This window comes from Archocentrus centrarchus, chromosome 4 (assembly GCF_007364275.1).
Source record: "Archocentrus centrarchus isolate MPI-CPG fArcCen1 chromosome 4, fArcCen1, whole genome shotgun sequence".
In the NCBI taxonomy this organism is placed as follows: Eukaryota; Metazoa; Chordata; class Actinopteri; order Cichliformes; family Cichlidae; genus Archocentrus; species Archocentrus centrarchus.
In genome coordinates, this window is record NC_044349.1 from 30,807,056 (window position 1) to 30,828,259 (window position 21,204).

A 21,204-nucleotide genomic window follows, 5' to 3' on the forward strand; every position below is an offset into this window, starting at 1 on the left:
GCATTTGTATGACTCACAGAAACCTCCTTTACATATGAGAGCCTGCCCTAGACCTGAGGAGAGGGGGGGAGCTGAGGGAGCACTGACACAGAGAGTCCATGGCAGTTTCCCTACAGTTTACTGTTCTGGCCAAAGCCTCCTGCTGAGGGCCCTAAAACTCAAGGCGCGCGTCAATATTACATACAAGAAACCATCGAAAAACCCACTTTTCATGCAGTGGTGGTTTTGAAATAGTACCAGTTTTTACAACAATTGTTGTTGGTTTAAAAACAACATACCTTTATGTACTGTTTATGAAAAGCAGAGAAAAGTAAAGACTATTGTGATGAACTATGAATAATTGTTTTACATTCTGTGATGAATGATAGAAGTCACCCAGGAGGTATTAAATGAAGTATTACGTAGTAGTAGTAGTGGTAATGTATTTCAGCTCTGAGTGTTTAATATCTTGGTGTTTTTTATGGTAATGTGGTTCTTATATATATATATATATATTCTATATATATATATATATATATATATATATATATATATATATATATATATATATATATATATATATATATATATATATAATTTGCTTTTCATTTGCAGTAACCAATGGTACCCAAATATCCCAGCTTTCGGCTGTGCATCTGACAATCTGTGTGCAAGTGCTTCGGCCGTGACTTCTTTACCTTTTCTGCAACACGTTGGTACCATAACGACTGGACCAAGCTGTGTTCTACCAACAACAACTACAACAGCTACCCCAACCACAACAACAGAGACCCCAACCACAGTAACTGAGGACCTAAACACAACAACAGAGTCCTTAACAAATACAACAGAGGGCACAACAACTACAACTGAGTCCCTTACCACTACAACAACTACCCCAACCACAAAAACAGAGGCCACAACAACAGCAACAGAGGACCCAACCACAACAACTGAGGCCAAAACTACGACAACAGAGACTTTAACCACTACAACGGAGGTCGCAATAACTACAACTGAGACAACAACAATGCCTTTACCAGAACAACCGAGGCCCCAACAACGACAACAAAGGCCCCAACGACAACAACTGACACCCCAACGACAACTAGTGAGGCCCCAACCACAAACAACTGAGGCCCCGACACAACCACAGTGGCCGCAACGACAAGTGAGGCTACAACCACGACAACAGACGTCCCAACCACAACAACAGAAGTCCCAACAACAACAACAGAGGCCGCAACGACAAGTGAGGCTACAACCACGACAACAGAGGTCCCAACAACGACAACAAATGAGACCCCACGACAACTAGTGAGGCCCCAACCACGACAGCTGAGGCCTCAACAACAGCCACAGAGGCGCCAATGACAACAACTGAGACCCCAACAACAACCACAGTGGCCCCAACGACAACAACTGAGACCCCACAACAACTAGTGAGGGCCCCAACCACTACATCAGAGGCCCCAACCACAACAGCTGAGGCCTCAACAACACCCACAGAGGCGCCAATGACAACAACTGAGACCCCAACAACAACCACAGTGGCCCCCAACGACGACAACAGAGGCCCCAACAACGACAACACTGAGACCCCACAACCAACTAGTGAGGCCCCAACCACGACAACAGAGGCCCCAACGACAACAGCTGAGGCCCCAACAACACCCACAGAGGCCCCAATGACAAGTAGCGAGGCCCCAGCCACGACAACAGAGGTCCCAGCCACAACAACAGAAGTCCCAACACAACAACAGAGGGCCCCAACGACAACAAGTGAGGCTACAACCACAACAACAGAGGGTCCCAACAACGACAAAACAACGGCCCTAACGACAACAAATGAGACCCCAACGACACCTAGTGAGGCCCCAACCACGCAAACAGAGGTCCCAACCACAACAACAGAGGCCCAAACCACAACAAACTGAGGCCCCCAACAACAACCACAGTGGCCCCAACGACAACCACTGAGACCCCAACAACAACTAGTGAGGCCCCAACCACGACATCAGAAGGCCCCAACCACAACAGCTGAAGGCCTCAACAACACCCACAGAGGCGCCAATGACAACAACTGAGACCCCAACAACAACTAGTGAGGCCCCAACCACGCAAACAGAGGCCAAAACCACAACAGCTGAGGCCTCAAAACAGCACCCACAGAGGCGCCATTTACAACAACTGGAGACCCCAACGACAACTAGTGAGGCCCCACCACGACAACAGAGGCCCCACAACTACAACAAATGAACACCCCAGACAACAACTAGTGAGGCCCCAACCACAATCAACAGAGGCCCCATGGGACAACAAGTGAGGCTACAACCATTACAACAGAGGTCCCAACCACAAACAACAGAAGTCCCAACAACAACAACAGAGGGCCTCGGCGACAACAAGTGAGGCTACAAACCACGACACAGAGGTCCCAACAACCGACAACAATGAGACCCCAACGACAACTGTGAGGCCCCAACCACGACAACAGAGGTCCCAAGCAACAACAGAGTTCCCAACCACAACAACAGAGGACCAAACCACATCAACTGAGGCCCCAACAACAACCACAGTGGCCCCAACGACAACAACTGAGACCCCAAATACAACTACTGAAGCCCTAACCACGACAAATGAGGCCCCAACCACAACAGCTGAGGCCCCAACCACAACAACTGAAGCCCCAACAACACCCAATGAGGCCCAAACTACAAGTAGTGACGGCCCAGTCACGACAACGGAGGTCCCAGCCACAACAACAGAGGTCCCAACAACGACAACTAGTGAGCCCCCAGCCACGACAACAGAGGTCCCCAGCCACAACAACAGAGGTCCCAACCACGACAACAGAGGCCCCAACAACATCAACAACAAGTGAGGCTACAACCACGACAACAGAGGTCCCAACAAGGACAACAAATGAGACCCCAACAACAACTAGTGAGGCCCCAACCACCACAACACAGGTCCCAACCACAACAAACAGAGGTCCCAACCACAACAACAGAGGCCCAAACCAAAACAACTGAGGCCCCAACACAACCACAGTGGCCCCAACGACAACAACTGAGACCCCAAAACAACTACTGAGGCCCCAGCCACGACAACAGAGGTCCCAGCCACAACACAAAGAGTCCCAACAACCACAACAACAGAGGCCCCAACGTCAACAAGTGACGCTAACCACGACAACAGAGGTCCCAACCCAACAACAGAATTCCCAACAACAACAACAGAGGCCTCGATGACAACAAGTGAGGCTACAACCACGTCAACAGAGGTCCCAACAACAACAACAAATGAGACCCCAACGACAACTAGTGAGGCCCAACCAACCACGACAACAGAGGTCCCAACCACAACAATAGAGGTCCAAACCACAACAACAGAGGACCAAACCACACCAACTGAGGCCCCAACAACAACCACTGTGGCCCCAGCGACAACAACTGAGACCCCAAATATAACTACTGAAGCCCTAACCACGACAAATGAGGCCCCAACCACAACAGCTGAGGCCCCAACCACAACAACTGAAGCCCCACAACAACCACAGTGGCCCCAACGACAAGTAGTGAGGCCCCAGCCACGACAACAGAGATCCCATCCACAACAACAGAGGTCCCAACAACAAAACAGAGGCCCAACGACAACAAGTGAGGCTACAACCACGACAACAGAGTCCCAACAATGACGACAAATGAGTCCCCAACCACAACTAGTGAGGCCCCAACCATGACAACAGACGTCCCAACCACAACAACAGAGGTCCCAACCACAACACTGAGGCCCAAACCACAACAACTGAGGCCCCAACAACAACCACAGTGGCCCCAACGACAACATCTGTGGCCCTAACAACACCCACAGTGGCCCTAACGACAAGTAGTGAGGCCCCAGCCACAACAACAGAGGCCCCAGCCACGACAACAGAGGTCCCAGCCACAACAACAGAGGTCCCAACAACGAAACAGAGGCCCCAACGACAACAAGTGAGGCTACAACCACGACAACAGAGGTCCAAACAAGGACAACAAATGAGACCGCAACAACAACTAGTGAGGCCCCAACAACAACAACCGAGGTCCCAACCACAACAACAGAGGCCCAAACCACAACAACTGAGACCCCAACAACAACCACAGTGGCCCCAACGACAACAACTGAGACCCCAACAAACAACTACTGAGGCCACAACCACTACAACAGAGGCCCCAATTACAACAGCTGAGGCCCAAACCACAACAACTGAGGCCCCAACGACAACAAGTGACGCTACAACCACGACAACAGAGGTCCCAACAATGACGACAAATGAGACTCCGACAACAACTAGTGAGGCCCCAACCACGACAACAGAGGTCCCAACCACAACAACAGAAGTTCCAACCACAACAACAGAGGCCCCAACCACAACAACTGAGGCCCCAACAACAACCACAGTGGCCCCAACGACACACTGTGGCCCCAACAACACCCACAGAGGCCCTAACTACAAGTAGTGAGGCCGCAGCCACGACAACGGAGGTCCCAGCCACAACAACAGAGGTCCCAACAACGACAACAGAGGCCCCAGCCACGACAACAGAGGTACCAGCCACAACACAGAGGTCACAACAACAGAGGTCCCAACAACGACAACAGAGGCCCACAACAACACAGTGAGGCTACAACCACGACAACAGAGGTCCCAACAAGGACAACAAATGAGACCCCAACAATAACTAGTGAGGCCCCAACCACGACAACAGAGGTCCCAACCACACAACAGAGGTCCCAACCACAACAACAGAGGCCCATACCAAAACAACTGAGCCCCAACAACAACCCAAGTGGCCCCAACGACAACAACTGAGACCCCAACAACAACTACTGAGGCCCCAGCCACGACAACAGTGGTCCCAACCACAACAACAGAAGTCCCCACAACAAAAACAGAGGCCTCGACGACAACAAGTGAGGCTACAACCACGACAACACAGGTCCCAACAACGACAACAGAGGTCCCAAGCACAACAACAGAGTTCCCACCACAACAACAGAGGACCAAACCACATCAACTGAGGCCCCAACAACAACCACAGTGGCCCCAACGACAACAACTGAGACCTCAATGACAACAAGTGAGGCTACAACCACGACAACAGAGGGCCCAACAATGACGACAAATGAGACCCCAACAACTAGTGAGGCCCCAACCACGACAACAGAGGTCCCAACCACAACAACAGAAAGTCCCAACAACAACAACAGAGGTCTCGACGACAACAAGTGAGGGTACAAACCAAGACACAGAGGTCCCAACAACGACAACAACTGAGACCCCAACAAAAACTAGTGAGGCCCCAACCACGACAACAGAGGTCCAAGCACAACAACAGAGTTCCCAACCACAACAACAGAGGACCAACCACATCACTGAGGCCCCAACAACAACCACAGTGGCCCCAACGACAACAACTGAGACCCCAAATATAACTACTGAAGCCCTAACCACGACAAATGAGGCCCCAACCACAACAGCTGAGGCCCCAACCCAACAACCTGAAGCCCCAACAACAACCACATGGCCCCAACGACAAGTAGTGAGGCCCCAGCCACGACAACAGAGATCCCAGCCACAACAACAGAGGTCCCAACAACAACACAGAGGCCCCAACGACCACAAGGTGAGGCCTACAACCACGACAACAGAGGTCCCAACAATGACGACAAATGAGACCCCAACAACAACTAGTGAGGCCCCAACCATGACAACAGACATCCCAACCACAACAACAGAGGTCCCAACCACAACAACAGAGGCCCAAACCACAACAACTGAGGCCCCAACAACAACCACAGTGGCCCCAACGACAACAACTGTGGCCCTAACAACACCCACAGTGGCCCTAACGACAAGTCGTGAGGCCCCAGCCACAACAACAGAGGCCCCAGCCACGACAACAGAGGTCCCAGCCACAACAACAGAGGTCCCAACAACGACAACAGAGGCCCCAACGACAACAAGTGAGGCTACAACCACGACAACAGAGGTCCAAACAAGGACAACAAATGAGACCCCAACAACAACAAGTGAGGCCCCAACAACAACAACCGAGGTCCCAACCACAACAACAGAGGCCCAAACCACAACAACTGAGACCCCAACAACAACCACAGTGGCCCCAACGACAACAACTGAGACCACAACAACAACTACTGAGGCCACAACCACGACAACAGAGGCCCCAATTACAACAGCTGAGGCCCAAACCACAACAACTGAGGCCCCAACGACAACAAGTGACGCTACAACCACGACAACAGAGGTCCCAACAATGACGACAAATGAGACTCCGACAACAACTAGTGAGGCCCCAACCACGACAACAGAGGTCCCCAACCACAACAACAGAAGTTCCAACCACAACAACCAGAGGCCCCAACCACAACACTGAGGCCCCAACAACAACCACAGTGGCCCCAACGACAAAACTGTGGCCCCAACAACACCGACAGAGGCCCTTACTACAAGTAGTGAGGCCGCACCCACGACAACGGAGGTCCCAGCCACAACAACAGAGGTCCCAACAACGACAACAGAGGCCCCCCAGCCACGACAACAGAGGTCCCAGCCACAACAACAGAGGTCACAACAACAGAGGTCCAACAACGACAAATGAGGCCCCAACAACAACAATGAGGCTACAACCACGACAACAGAGGTCCCAACAAGGACAACAAATGAGACCCCAACAACAACTAGTGAGGCCCCAACCACGACAACAGAGGTCCCAACCACAACAACAGAGGTCCCAACCACAACAACAGAGGCCCATACCAAAACAACTGAGGCCCCAACAACAACCACAGTGCCCCAACGACAACAACTGAGACCCCACCAACAACTACTGAGGCCCCAGCCACGACAACAGTGGTCCCAACCACAACAACAGAAGTCCCCACAACAAAAACAGAGGCCACGACGACAACAAGTGAGGCTACAACCACGACAACAGAGGTCCCAACAACGACAACAGAGGTCCCAAGCACAACAACAGAGTTCCCAACCACAACAACAGAGGACCAAACCACATCAACTGAGCCCCAACAACAACCACAGTGGCCCCAACGACAACAACTGAGACCTCAATGACAACAAGTGAGGCTACAACCACGACAACAGAGGTCCCAACAAGGACGACAAATGAGACCCCAACAACAACTAGTGAGGCCCCAACCACGACAACAGAGGTCCCAACCACAACAACAGAAGTCCCAACAACAACAACAGAGGCCTCGACGACAACAAGTGAGGGTACAACCACGACAACAGATGTCCCAACAACGACAACAACTGAGACCCCAACAAAAACTAGTGAGGCCCCAACCACGACAACAGAGGTCCCAAGCACAACAACAGAGTTCCCAACCACAACAACAGAGACCAAACCACATCAACTGAGGCCCCAACAACAACCACAGTGGCCCCAACGACACAACTGAGACCTCAATGACAACAAGTGAGGCTACAACCACGACAACAGAGGTCCCAACAATGACGACAAATGAGACCCCAACAACTAGTGAGGCCCCAACCACGACAACAGAGGTCCCAACCACAACAACAGAAGTCCCAACAACAACAACAGAGGTCTCGACGACAACAAGTGAGGGTACAACCACGACAACAGAGGTCCCCAACAACGACAACAACTGAGACCCCAACAAAAACTAGTGAGGCCCCAACCACGACAACAGAGGTCCCAACCACAACAACAGAGTTCCCAACCACAACAACAGAGGACCAAACCACATCAACTGAGGCCCCAACAACAACCACAGTGGCCCCAACGACAAACACTGAGACCCAAATATAACTACTGAAGCCCTAACCACGACAAATTAGGGCCCAACCACACATCTGAGGCCCAACCACAACAACTGAAGCCCCAACAACAACCACAGTGGCCCCAACGACAGTGTGAGCCCCAGCCACGACAACAGAGATCCCAGCCACAACAACAGAGGTCCCAACAACAACAACAGAGGCCCAACGACAACAAGTGAGGCTACAACCACGACAACAGAGGTCCCAACAATGACGACAAATGAGACCCCAACAACAACTAGTGAGGCCCCAACCATGACAACAGACGTCCCAACCACAACAACAGAGGTCCCAACCACAAACAACAGAGGCCCAAACCACAACAACTGAGGCCCAACAACAACCACAGTGGCCCCAACGACAACAACTGTGGCCCTAACAACACCCACAGTGGCCCTAACGACAAGTCGTGAGGCCCCAGCCACAACAACAGAGGCCCAGCCACGACAACAGTGGTCCCAGCCACAACAACAAGAGGTCCAACAACGGACAACAGAGGCCCCAACGACAACAAGTGAGGCTACAACACGACAACAGAGGTCCAAACAAGGACAACAAATGAGACCCCAAACACAACTAGTGAGGCCCCAAACAACAACAACCGAGGTCCCAACCACAACAACAGAGGCCCAAACCACACAACTGAGACCCAACAACAACCCACAGTGGCCCAACGACAACAAATGAGACCCCAACAACAACTACTGAGGCCACAACCACGACAACAGAGGCCCCAATTACAACAGCTGAGGCCCAAACCACAACAACTGAGGCCCCAACGACAACAAGTGACGCTACAACCACGACAACAGAGGTCCCAACAATGACGACAAATGAGACTCCGACAACAAAAACTAGTGAGGCCCCAACCACGACAACAGAGGTCCCAACCACAACAACAGAAGTTCCAACCACAACAACAGAGGCCCCAACCACAAAACTGAGGCCCCAACAAAACCACAGTGGCCCCAACGACAACAACTGTGGCCCCAACAACACCGACAGAGGCCCTAACTACAAGTAGTGAGGCCGCAGCCACGACAACGGAGGGGTCCCAGCCACAACAACAGAGGTCCCAACAACGACAACAGAGGCCCCACCCACTACAACAGAGGTCCCAGCCACAACAACAGAGGTCACAACAACAGAGGTCCCAACAACGACAACAGAGGCCCCAACAACAACAAGGAGGCTACAACCACGACAACAGAGGTCCTAAACAAGGACAACAAATGAGACCCCAACAACCAACTAGTGAGGCACCAACCACGACACCAGAGGTCCCCCACAACAACAGAGGTCCCAACCACAACAACAGAGCGCCCATACCAAAACAAACTGAGGCCCCAACAACAACCACAGTGGCCCCAATGACAACAACTGAGACCCCAGCAACAACTACTGATGCCCCAGCCACGACAACAGTGGTCCCAACCACAAACAAACAGAAGTCCCCACAACAAAAACAGAGGCCTCGACGACAACAAGTGAGGCTACAACCACGACAACAGAGGTCCCAACAACGACAACAGAGGTCCCAAGCACAACAACAGAGTTCCCAAACCACAACAACAGAGGACCAAACCACATCAACTGAGGCCCAACAACAACCACAGTGGCCCCAACGACAACAACTGAGACCCAATGACAACAAGTGAGGCACAACCACGACAACAGAGGTCCCAACAATGACGACAAATGAGACCCCAACAACAACTAGTGAGGCCCCAACACGACAACACGAGGTCTAACCACAACAACAGAAGTCCCAACAACAAACAACAGAGGCCTCGACGACAACAAGTGAGGGTACAACCACGACAACAGAGGTCCCAACAACGACAACAACTGAGACCCAACAAAAAACTAGTGAGGCCCCAACCACGAAACAGAGGTCCCAAGCACAACAACAGGTTCCCAACCACAACAACAGAGGACCAAACCACATCAACTGAGGCCCCAACACAACCACAGTGCCCAACGACAACAACTGAGACTCATGACAACAAGTGAGCTACCTACAACCACGACAACAGAGGTCCAACAATGACGACAATGAGACCCCAACAACTAGTGAGGCCCCAACCACGACAACAGAGGTCCCAACCACAACAACAGAAGTCCCAACAACACAACAACAGGGTCTCGACGACAACAAGTGAGGGTACAACCACGACAACAGAGGGTCCCAACAACGACAACAACTGAGACCCCACAAAAACTAGTGGGCCCCAACCACGACAACAGAGGGTCCCAAGCCAACAACAGAGTTCCCAACCACAACAACAGAGGACCAAACCACATCAACTGAGGCCCCAACAACAACCACAGTGGCCCCAACGACAACAACTGAGACCCCAATATAACTACTGAAGCCCTAACCACACAACTGAGGCCCCAACCACAACAGCTGAGGCCCCAACCACAACAACTGAAGCCCCAACAACAAACCACAGTGGCCCCAACGACAAGTAGAGGCCCCAGCCACGACAACAGAGATCCCAGCCACAACAACAGAGGTCCCAACAACAACAACAAGAGGCCCCAACGAAACAAGGAGGCTACAACCACGACAACAGAGGTCCCAACAATGACGACAAATGAGACCCCAACAACAACTAGTGAGGCCCCAACATGAAAACAGACGTCCCAACCACAACAACAGAGGTCCCAACCACAACAACAGAGGCCCAAACCACACAATGAGGCCCAACCAACAACCACAGTGGCCCCAACGACAACAACTGTGGCCCTAACACAACCACAGTGGCCCTAACGACAAGTCGTGATGCCCCAGCCACAACAACAGAGGCCCCAGCCACGGAAACAGAGGTCCCAGCCACAACAACAGAGGTCCCAACAACGACAACAGAGGCCCCAACGACAACAAGTGAGGCTACAACCACGACAACGAGGTCCAAACAAGGACAACAAATGAGACCCAACAACAACTAGTGAGGCCCCAACAACAACAACCGAGGTCCCAACCAACAACAACAGAGGCCCAAACCATAACAACTGAGACCCCAACAACAACCACAGTGGCCCCAACGACAAACAACTGAGACCCCAACAACAACTACTGAGGCCACAACCACGACAACAGAGGCCCCAATTACAACCAGCTGAGGCCCAAACCACAACAACTGAGGCCCCAACGACAACAAGTGACGCTCAACCACGGACAACAGAGGTCCCAACATGACGACAATGAGACTCCGACAACAACTAGTGAGGCCCCAACCACGACAACAGAGGTCCCAACCACAACAACAGAAGTTCCAACCACAACAACAGAGGCCCCAACCACAACAACTGAGGCCCAACAACAACCACAGTGGCCCCAACGACAACAACTGTGGCCCCAACAACACGACAGAGGCCCTAACTACAAGTAGTGAGGCCGCAGCCACGACAACGGAGGTCCCAGCCACAACAACAGAGTCCAACAACGACAACAGAGGCCCCAACAACAACAAGTGAGGCTACAACCACGACAACAGAGGTCCCAACAAGGACAAAACTGAGACCCCAACAACAACTAGTGAGGCCCCACCCAACCACGACAACAGAGGTCCCAACCACAACAACAGAGGCCCATACCAAAACACAACTGAGGCCCCAACAACAACCACAGTGGCCCCAACGACAACAACTGAGACCCCAGCAACAACTACTGAGGCCCCAGCCACGACAACAGTGGTCCCAACCACAACAACAGAAGTCCCCACAACAAAAAACAGAGGCCTCGACGACAACAAGTGAGCTACAACCACGACAACAGAGGTCCCAACAACGACAACAGAGGTCCCAGCCACAACAACAGAGGTCCCAACCACAACAACAGAGGACCAAACCACATCAACTGAGGCCCCAACAACAACCCACAGTGGCCCCAACGACAACAACTGAGACCTCAATGACAACAAGTGAGGCTACAACCACGACAACAGAGGTCCCAACCATGACGACAAGAGACCCCAACAACAACTAGTGAGGCCCCAACCACGACAACAGAGGTCTCAACCACAACAACAGAAGTCCCAACAACAACAACAGAGGCCTCGACGACAACAAGTGAGGGTACAACCACGACAACAGAGGTCCCAACAATGACGACAATGAGACTCCGACAACAACTAGTGAGGCCCCCAACCACGACAACAGAGGTCCCAACCACAACAACAGAAGTTCCAACCACAACAACAGAGGCCGCAGCCACGACAACGGAGGTCCCGGCCACAAACAACAGAGGTCCCAACAACGACAACAGAGGCCCCAGCCACGACAACAGAGGTCCAGCCAGCCACAACAACAGAGGTCACAACAACAGAGGTCCCAACAACGACAACAGAGGCCCCAACAACAAGTGAGGCTACAACCACGACAACAGAGGTCCCAACAAGGACAACAAATGAGACCCCAACAACAACTAGTGAGGCCCCAACCACGACAACAGAGGTCCCAACCACAACAACAGAGGTCCCAACCACAACAACAGAGGCCCATACCAAAACAACTGAGGCCCCAACAACAACAACAGTGGCCCCAACGACAACAACTGAGACCCCGAAACAACTACTGAGGCCCAGCCACGACAACAGTGGTCCCAACCACACAACAGAAGTCCCCACAACAAAAACAGAGGCCTCGACGACAACAAGTGAGGCTACAACCACCACAACAGAGGTCCCAACAACGACAACAGAGGTCCCAAGCACAACAACAGAGTTCCCAACCACAACAACAGAGGACCAAACCACATCAACTGAGGCCCCAACAACAACCACAGTGGCCCCAACGACAACAACTGAGACCTCAATGACAACAAGTGAGGCTACAACCACGACAACAGAGGTCCCAACAATGACGACAAATGGACCCCAACAACAACTAGTGAGGCCCCAAGCACTACAACAGAGGTCCCAACCACAACAACAGAAGTCCCAACAACAACAACAGAGGCCTCGACGACAACAAGTGAGGGTACAACCACGACAACAGAGGTCCCAACAACGACAACAACTGAGACCCCAACAAAAACTAGTGAGGCCCCAACCACGACAACAGAGGTCCCAACCACAACAACAGAGATCCCAACCACAACAACTGAGGGCCCAACACAACAGCTGAGGCCCCAAACCACAACAACTGAAGCCCCAACAACAACCACAGTGGCCCAACGACAAGTAGTGAGGCCCCAGCCACGACAACAGAGATCCCAGCCACAACAACAGAGGTCCCAACAACAACAACAGAGGCCCCAACGACAACAAGTGAGGCTACAACCACGACAACAAGGTCCCAACATGACGACAACTGAGACCCCAACAACAACTAGTGAGGCCCCAACCACGACAACAGAGGTCCCAACCACAACAACAGAGGCCCAAACCACAACAATTGAGGCCCCAACAACAACCACAGTGGCCCCAACGACAACTGTGGCCCCAACAACACCCACAGAGGCCCTAACGACAAGTAGTGAGGCCCCAGCCACAACAACAGAGGCCCCAGCCACGACAACAGACGTCCCAGCCACAACAACAGAGGTCCCAACAACGACAACAGAGGCCCCAACGACAACAAGTGAGGCTACAACCACGACAACAGAGGTCCAAACAAGGACAACAAATGAGACCCCAACAACAACTAGTGAGGCCCCAACAACAACAACCGAGGTCCCAACCACAACAACAGAGGCCCAAACCACAACAACTGAGACCCCCAACAACAACCACAGTGGCCTCAACGACAACAACTGAGACCCCACAACAACTACTGAGGCCACAACCACGACAACTGAGGCCCATACGACAACAAGTGAGGCCACAACCAGGACAACAGAGGTCCCAACAAAGACGACAAATGAGACCCCGACAACAACTAGTGAGGCCCCAACCACGACAACAGAGGTCCCAACCACAACAACAGAAGTCCCAACCACAACAACAGAGGCCCCAACCACAAAAACTGAGGCCCCAACAACAACCACAGTGGCCCCAACGACAACAACTGTGGCCCCAACAAACACCGACAGAGGCCCTAACTACAAGTAGTGAGGCCGCAGCCACGACAACGGACGTCCCAGCCACAACAACAGAGGTCCCAACAACGAAAACAGAGGCCCCAGCCACGACAACAGAGGTCCCAGCCACAACAACAGAGGTCCCAACAACGACAACAGAGGCCCCAACAACAAAGAGTGAGGCTACAACCACGACAACAGAGGTCCCAACAATGACGACAAATGAGACCCCAACAACAACTAGTGAGGCCCCAACCACGACAACAGAAGTCCCAACCACAACAACAGAGTTCCCAACCACAACAACAGAGGCCCAAACCAAAACAACTGAGGCCCCAACAACAACCACAGTGGCCCCAACGACAACAACTGAGACCCCAGCAACAACTACTGAGGCCCCAGCCACGACAACAGAGGTCCCAACCACAACAACAGAAGTCCCCACAACAAAAACAGAGGCCTCGACGACAACAAGTGAGGCTACAACCACGACAACAGAGGTCCCAACAACGACAACAGAGGTCCCAACCACAACAACAGAGTTCCCAACCACAACAACAGAGGACCAAACCACATCAAATGAGGCCCCAACAACAACCACAGTGGCCCCAACGACAACAACTGAGGCCCCAACAACAACCACAGAGGCCCTAACGACAAGTAGTGAGGCCCCAGCCACGACCAACAGAGGCCCCAGTTACGACAACAGAGGTCGCAGCCACAACAACAGAGGGTCCCAACAACGACAACAGAGGCCCCAACAACAACAAGTGAGGCTACAACCACGACAACAGAGGTCCCAACAACGACAACAAATGAGACCCCAACAACAACTAGTGAGGCCCCAACCACGACAACAGAGGTCCCAACCAAAACAACAGAGTTCCCAACCACAACAACAGAGGCCCAAACCAAAACAACTGAGGCCCCAACAACAACCACAGTGGCCCCAACGACAACAACTGAGATCCTAGCAACAACTACTGAGGCCCCAGCCACGACAACAGAGGTCCCAACCACAACAACAGAAGTCCCCACAACAAAAACAGAGGCCTCGACGACAACAAGTGAGGCTACAACCACGACAACAGAGGTCCCAACAACGACAACAGAGGTCCCAAGCACAACAACAGAGTTCCCAACCACAACAACAGAGGACCAAACCACATCAACTGAGGCCCCAACAACAACAACAGTGGCCCCAACGACAACAACTGAGACCCCAAAGACAACAATTGAGGCTACAACCACGACAACAGAGGTCCCAACAATGACGACAAATGAGACCCCAACAACAAGTAGTGAGGCCCCAACCACGACAACAGAGGTCCCAACCACAACAACAGAGGCCTCGACGACAACAAGTGAGGGTACAACCACGACAACAGAGGTCCCAACAACGACAACAACTGAGACCCCAACAAAAACTAGTGAGGCCCCAACCACGACAACAGAGGTCCCAAGCACAACAACAGAGTTCCCAACCACAACAACTGAGGGCCCAACCACAACAGCTGAGGCCCCAACCACAACAACTGAAGCCCCAACAACAACCACAGTGGCCCCAACGACAAGTAGTGAGGCCCCAGCCACGACAACAGAGATCCCAGCCACAACAACAGAGGTCCCAACAACAACAACAGAGGCCCCAACGACAACAAGTGAGGCTACAACCACGACAACAGAGGTCCCAACAATGACGACAAATGAGACCCCAACAACAACTAGTGAGGCCCCAACCACGACAACAGAGGTCCCAACCACAACAACAGAGGCCCAAATCACAACAATTGAGGCCCCAACAACAACCACAGTGGCCCCAACGACAACTGTGGCCCCAACAACACCCACAGAGGCCCTAACGACAAGTAGTGAGGCCCCAGCCACAACAACAGAGGCCCCAGCCACGACAACAGACGTCCCAGCAACAACAACAGAGGTCCCAACAACGACAACAGAGGCCCCAACGACAACAAGTGAGGCTACAACCACTACAACAGAGGTCCAAACAAGGACAACAAATGAGACCCCAACAACAACTACTGAGGCCCCAACAACAACAACCGAGGTCCCAACCACAACAACAGAGGCCCAAACCACAACAACTGAGACCCCAACAACAACCACAGTGGCCTCAACGACAACAACTGAGACCCCAACAACAACTACTGAGGCCACAACCACGACAACTGAGGCCCATACGACAACAAGTGAGGCCACAACCAGGACAACAGAGGTCCCAACAATGACGACAAATGAGACCCCGACAACAACTAGTGAGGCCCCAACCACGACAACAGAGGTCCCAACCACAACAACAGAAGTCCCAACCACAACAACAGAGGCCCCAACCACAAAAACTGAGGCCCCAACAACAACCACAGTGGCCCCAACGACAACAACTGTGGCCCCAACAACACCGACAGAGGCCCTAACTACAAGTAGTGAGGCCGCAGCCACGACAACGGAGGTCCCAGCCACAACAACAGAGGTCCCAACAACGACAACAGAGGCCCCAGCCACGACAACAGAGGTCCCAGCCACAACAACAGAGGTCCCAACAATGACAACAGAGGCCCCAACAACAACAAGTGAGGCTACAACCACGACAACACAGGTCCCAACAAGGACAACAAATGAGACCCCAACAACAACTAGTGAGGCCCCAACCACGACAACAGAGGTCCCAACCACAACAAGTGAGGCTACAACCACGACAACAGAGGTCCCAACAAGGACAACAAATGAGACCCCAACAACAACTAGTGAGGCCCCAACCACGACAACAGAGGTCCCAACCACAACAACAGAGGTCCCAACCACAACAACAGAGGCCCAAACCAAAACAACTGAGGCCCCAACAACAACCACAGTGGCCCCAACGACAACAACTGAGACCCCAGCAACAACTACTGAGGCCCCAGCCACGACAACAGAGGTCCCAACCACAACAACAGAAGTCCCCACAACAAAAACAGAGGCCTCGACGACAACAAGTGAGGCTACAACCACGACAACAGAGGTCCCAACAACGACAACAGAGGTCCCAAGCACAACAACAGAGTTCCCAACCACGACAACAGAGGACCAAACCACATCAACTGAGGCCCCAACAACAACCACAGTGGCCCCAACGACAACAACTGTGGCCCCAACAACAACCACAGAGGCCCTAACGACAAGTAGTGAGGCCCCAGCCACGACAACAGAGGCCCCAGTTACGACAACAGAGGTCGCAGCCACAACAACAGAGGTCCCAACAACGACAACAGAGGCCCCAACAACAACAAGTGAGGCTACAACCACGACAACAGAGGTCCCAACAAGGACAACAAATGAGACCCCAACAACAACTAGTAAGGCCCCAACCACGACAACAGAGGTCCCAACCACAACAACAGAAGTCCCCACAACAAAAACAGAGGCCTCGACGACAACAAGTGAGGCTACAACCACGACAACAGAGGTCCCAACAACGACAACAGAGGTCCCAAGCACAACAACAGAGTTCCCAACCACAACAACAGAGGACCAAACCACATCAACTGAGGCCCCAACAACAACCACAGTGGCCCCAACGACAACAACTGAGACCCCAATGACAACAATTGAGGCTACAACCACGACAACAGAGGTCCCAACAATGACGACAAATGAGACCCCAACAACAACTAGTGAGGCCCCAACCACGACAACAGAGGTCCCAACCACAACAACAGAAGTCCCAACAACAACAACAGAGGCCTCGACGACAACAAGTGAGGGTACAACCACGACAACAGAGGTCCCAACAACGACAACAACTGAGACCCCAACAAAAACTAGTAAGGCCCCAACCACGACAACAGAGGTCCCAAGCACAACAACTGAGGACCAAACCACATCAACTGAGGCCCCAACTACACCCACAGAGGCCCCAACGACAACAACTGAGACCCCAAATATAACTACTGAAGCCCTAACCACGACAAATGAGGGCCCAACCACAACAGCTGAGGCCCCAACCACAACAACTGAAGCCCCAACAACAACCACAGTGGCCCCAACGACAAGTAGTGAGGCCCCAGCCACGACAACAGAGCTCCCAGCCACAACAACAGAGGCCCCAACGACAACAAGTGAGGCTATAACCACGACAACAGAGGTCCCAACAATGACGACAAATGAGACCCCAACAACAACTAGTGAGGCCCCAACCACGACAACAGAGGCCCCAACCACAACAACAGAGGCCCAAATCACAACAACTGAGGCCCCAACAACAACCACAGTGGCCCCAACGACAACAACTGTGGCCCCAACAACACTCACAGAGGCCCTAACGACAAGTAGTGAGGCCCCAGCCACAACAACAGAGGCCCCAGCCACTACAACAGACGTCCCAGCCACAACAACAGAGGTCCCAACAACGACAACAGAGGCCCCAACGACAACAAGTGAGGCTACAACCACGACAACAGAGGTCCAAACAAGGACAACAAATGAGACCCCAACAACAACTAGTGAGGCCCCAACAACAACAACCGAGGTCCCAACCACAACAACAGAGGCCCAAACCACAACAACTGAGACCCCAACAACAACCACAGTGGCCCCAACGACAACAACTGAGACCCCAACAACAACTACTGAGGCCACAACCACGACAACAGAGGCCCCAATTACAACAGCTGAGGCCCAAACCACAACAACTGAGGCCCCAACGACAACAAGTGAGGCCACAACCAGGACAACAGAGGTCCCAACAATGACGACAAATGAGACCCCGACAACAACTAGTGAGGCCCCAACCACGACAACAGAGGTCCCAACCACAACAACAGAAGTCCCAACCACAACAACAGAGGCCCCAACCACAAAAACTGAGGCCCCAACAACAACCACAGTGGCCCCAACAACAACAACTGTGGCCCCAACAACACCGACAGAGGCCCTAACTACAAGTAGTGAGGCTGCAGCCACGACAACGGAGGTCCCAGCCACAACAACAGAGGTCCCAACAACGACAACAGAGGCCCCTACAACAACAAGTGAGGCTACAACCACGACAACAGAGGTCCCAACAAGGACAACAAATGAGACCCCAACAACAACTAGTGAGGCCCCAACCACGACAACAGAGGTCCCAACCACAACAACAGAGGTCCCAACCACAAAAACAGAGTTCCCAACCACAACAACAGAGGACCAAACCACATCAACTGAGGCCCCAACAACAACCACAGTGGCCCCAACGACAACAACTGAGACCCCAATGACAACAATTGAGGCTACAACCACGACAACAGAGGTCCCAACAATGAAGACAAATGAGACCCCAACAACAACTAGTGAGGCCCCAACCACCACAACAGAGGTCCCAACCACAACAACAGAAGTCCAACAACAACAACAGAGGCCTCGACGACAACAAGTGAGGGTACAACCACGACAACAGAGGTCCCAACAACGACAACAACTGAGACCCCAACAAAAACTAGTGAGGCCCCAACCACGACAACAGAGGTCCCAAGCACAACAACAGAGTTCCCAACCACAACAACAGAGGACCAATTCACATCAATTGAGGCCCCAACTACACCCACAGAGGCCCCAACGACAACAACTGAGACCCCAAATATAACTACTGAAGCCCTAACCACGACAAATGAGGGCCCAACCACAACAGCTGAGGCCCCAACCACAACAACTGAAGCCCCAACAACAACCACAGTGGCCCCAACGACAAGTAGTGAGGCCCCAGGCACGACAACAGAGATCCCAGCCACAACAACAAAGGTCCCAACAACAACAACAGAGACCCCAACGACAACAAGTGAGGCTACAACCACGACAACAGAGGTCCCAACAATGACGACAAATGAGACCCCAACAACAACTAGTGAGGCCCCAACCACGACAACAGAGGTCCCAACCAAAACAACAGAGGCCCTAATCACAACTGAGGCCCCAACAACAACCACAGTGGCCCCAACGACAACAACTGTGGCCCCAACAACACCCACAGAGGCCCTAACGACAAGTAGTGAGGCCCCAGCCACAACAACAGAGGCCCCAGCCACGACAACAGACGTCCCAGCCACAACAACAGAGGTCCCAACAACGACAACAGAGGCCCCAACGACAACAAGTGAGGCTACAACCACGACAACAGAGGTCCAAACAAGGACAACAAATGAGACCCCAACAACAACTAGTGAGGCCCCAACCACAACAACCGAGGTCCCAACCACAACAACAGAGGCCCAAACCACAACAACTGAGACCCCAACAACAACCACAGTGGCCCCAACAACAACAACTGAGACCCCAGCAACAACTACTGAGGCCACAACCACGACAACAGAGGTCCCAAGCACAACAACAGAAGTCCCTACCACAACAACAGAGGCCCCAACCACAAAAACTGAGGCCCCAACAACAACCACAGTGGCCCCAACGACAACAACTGTGGCCCCAACAACACCGACAGAGGCCCTAACTACAAGTAGTGAGGCCGCAGCCACGACAACGGAGGTCCCAGCCACAACAACAGAGGTCCCAACAACGACAACAGAGGCCCCAACGACAACAGAGGTCCCAGCCACAACAACAGAGGTCCCAACAACGACAACAGAGGCCCCAACAACAACAAGTGAGGCTACAACCACGACAACAGAGGTCCCAACAAGGACAACAAATGAGACCCCAACAACAACTAGTGAGGCCCCAACCACAACAACAGAGGTCCCAACCACAACAACAGAGGTCCCAACCACAACAACAGAGGCCCAAACCAAAACAACTGAGGCCCCAACAACAACTACAGTGGCCCCAACGACAACAACTGACACCCCAGCAACAACTACTGAGGCCCCAGCCACGACAACAGAGGTCCCAACCACAACAACAGAAGTCCCCACAACAAAAACAGAGGCCTCGACGACAACAAGTGAGGCTACAACCACGACAACAGAGGTCCCAACAACGACAACAGAGGTCCCAAGCACAACAACAGAGATCCGAACCACAACAACAGAGGACCAAACCACATCAAATGAGGCCCCAACAACAACCACAGTGGCCCCAACGACAACAACTGTGGCCCCAACAACAACCACAGAGGCCCTAACGACAAGTAGTGAGGCCCCAGCCACGACAACAGAGGCCCCAGTTACGACAACACAGGTCGCAGGTACAACAACAGAGGTCCCAACAACGACAACAGAGGCCCCAACAACAACAACTGAGACCCCAACAACAACTACTGAGGCCCCAGCCACGACAACAGAGGTCCCAACAATGACGACAAATGAGACCCCAACAACAACTAGTGAGG

General features: G+C 52.6%; 1 protein-coding gene across 1 annotated transcript; it reads left to right on the forward strand.

The window, feature by feature from the left end:
• Positions 1 to 1,349: 1,349 nt before the first annotated feature.
• On the forward strand, positions 1,350 to 19,495 carry LOC115778918 (mucin-5AC-like). Its single transcript, XM_030727294.1, has 5 exons — positions 1,350 to 1,703; positions 15,976 to 17,068; positions 17,126 to 17,280; positions 17,416 to 17,938; positions 19,476 to 19,495. Exons 1-5 carry the CDS (start codon positions 1,350 to 1,352, stop codon positions 19,493 to 19,495), a joined length of 2,145 nt encoding a protein of 714 aa, XP_030583154.1.
• Positions 19,496 to 21,204: the final 1,709 nt, after the last annotated feature.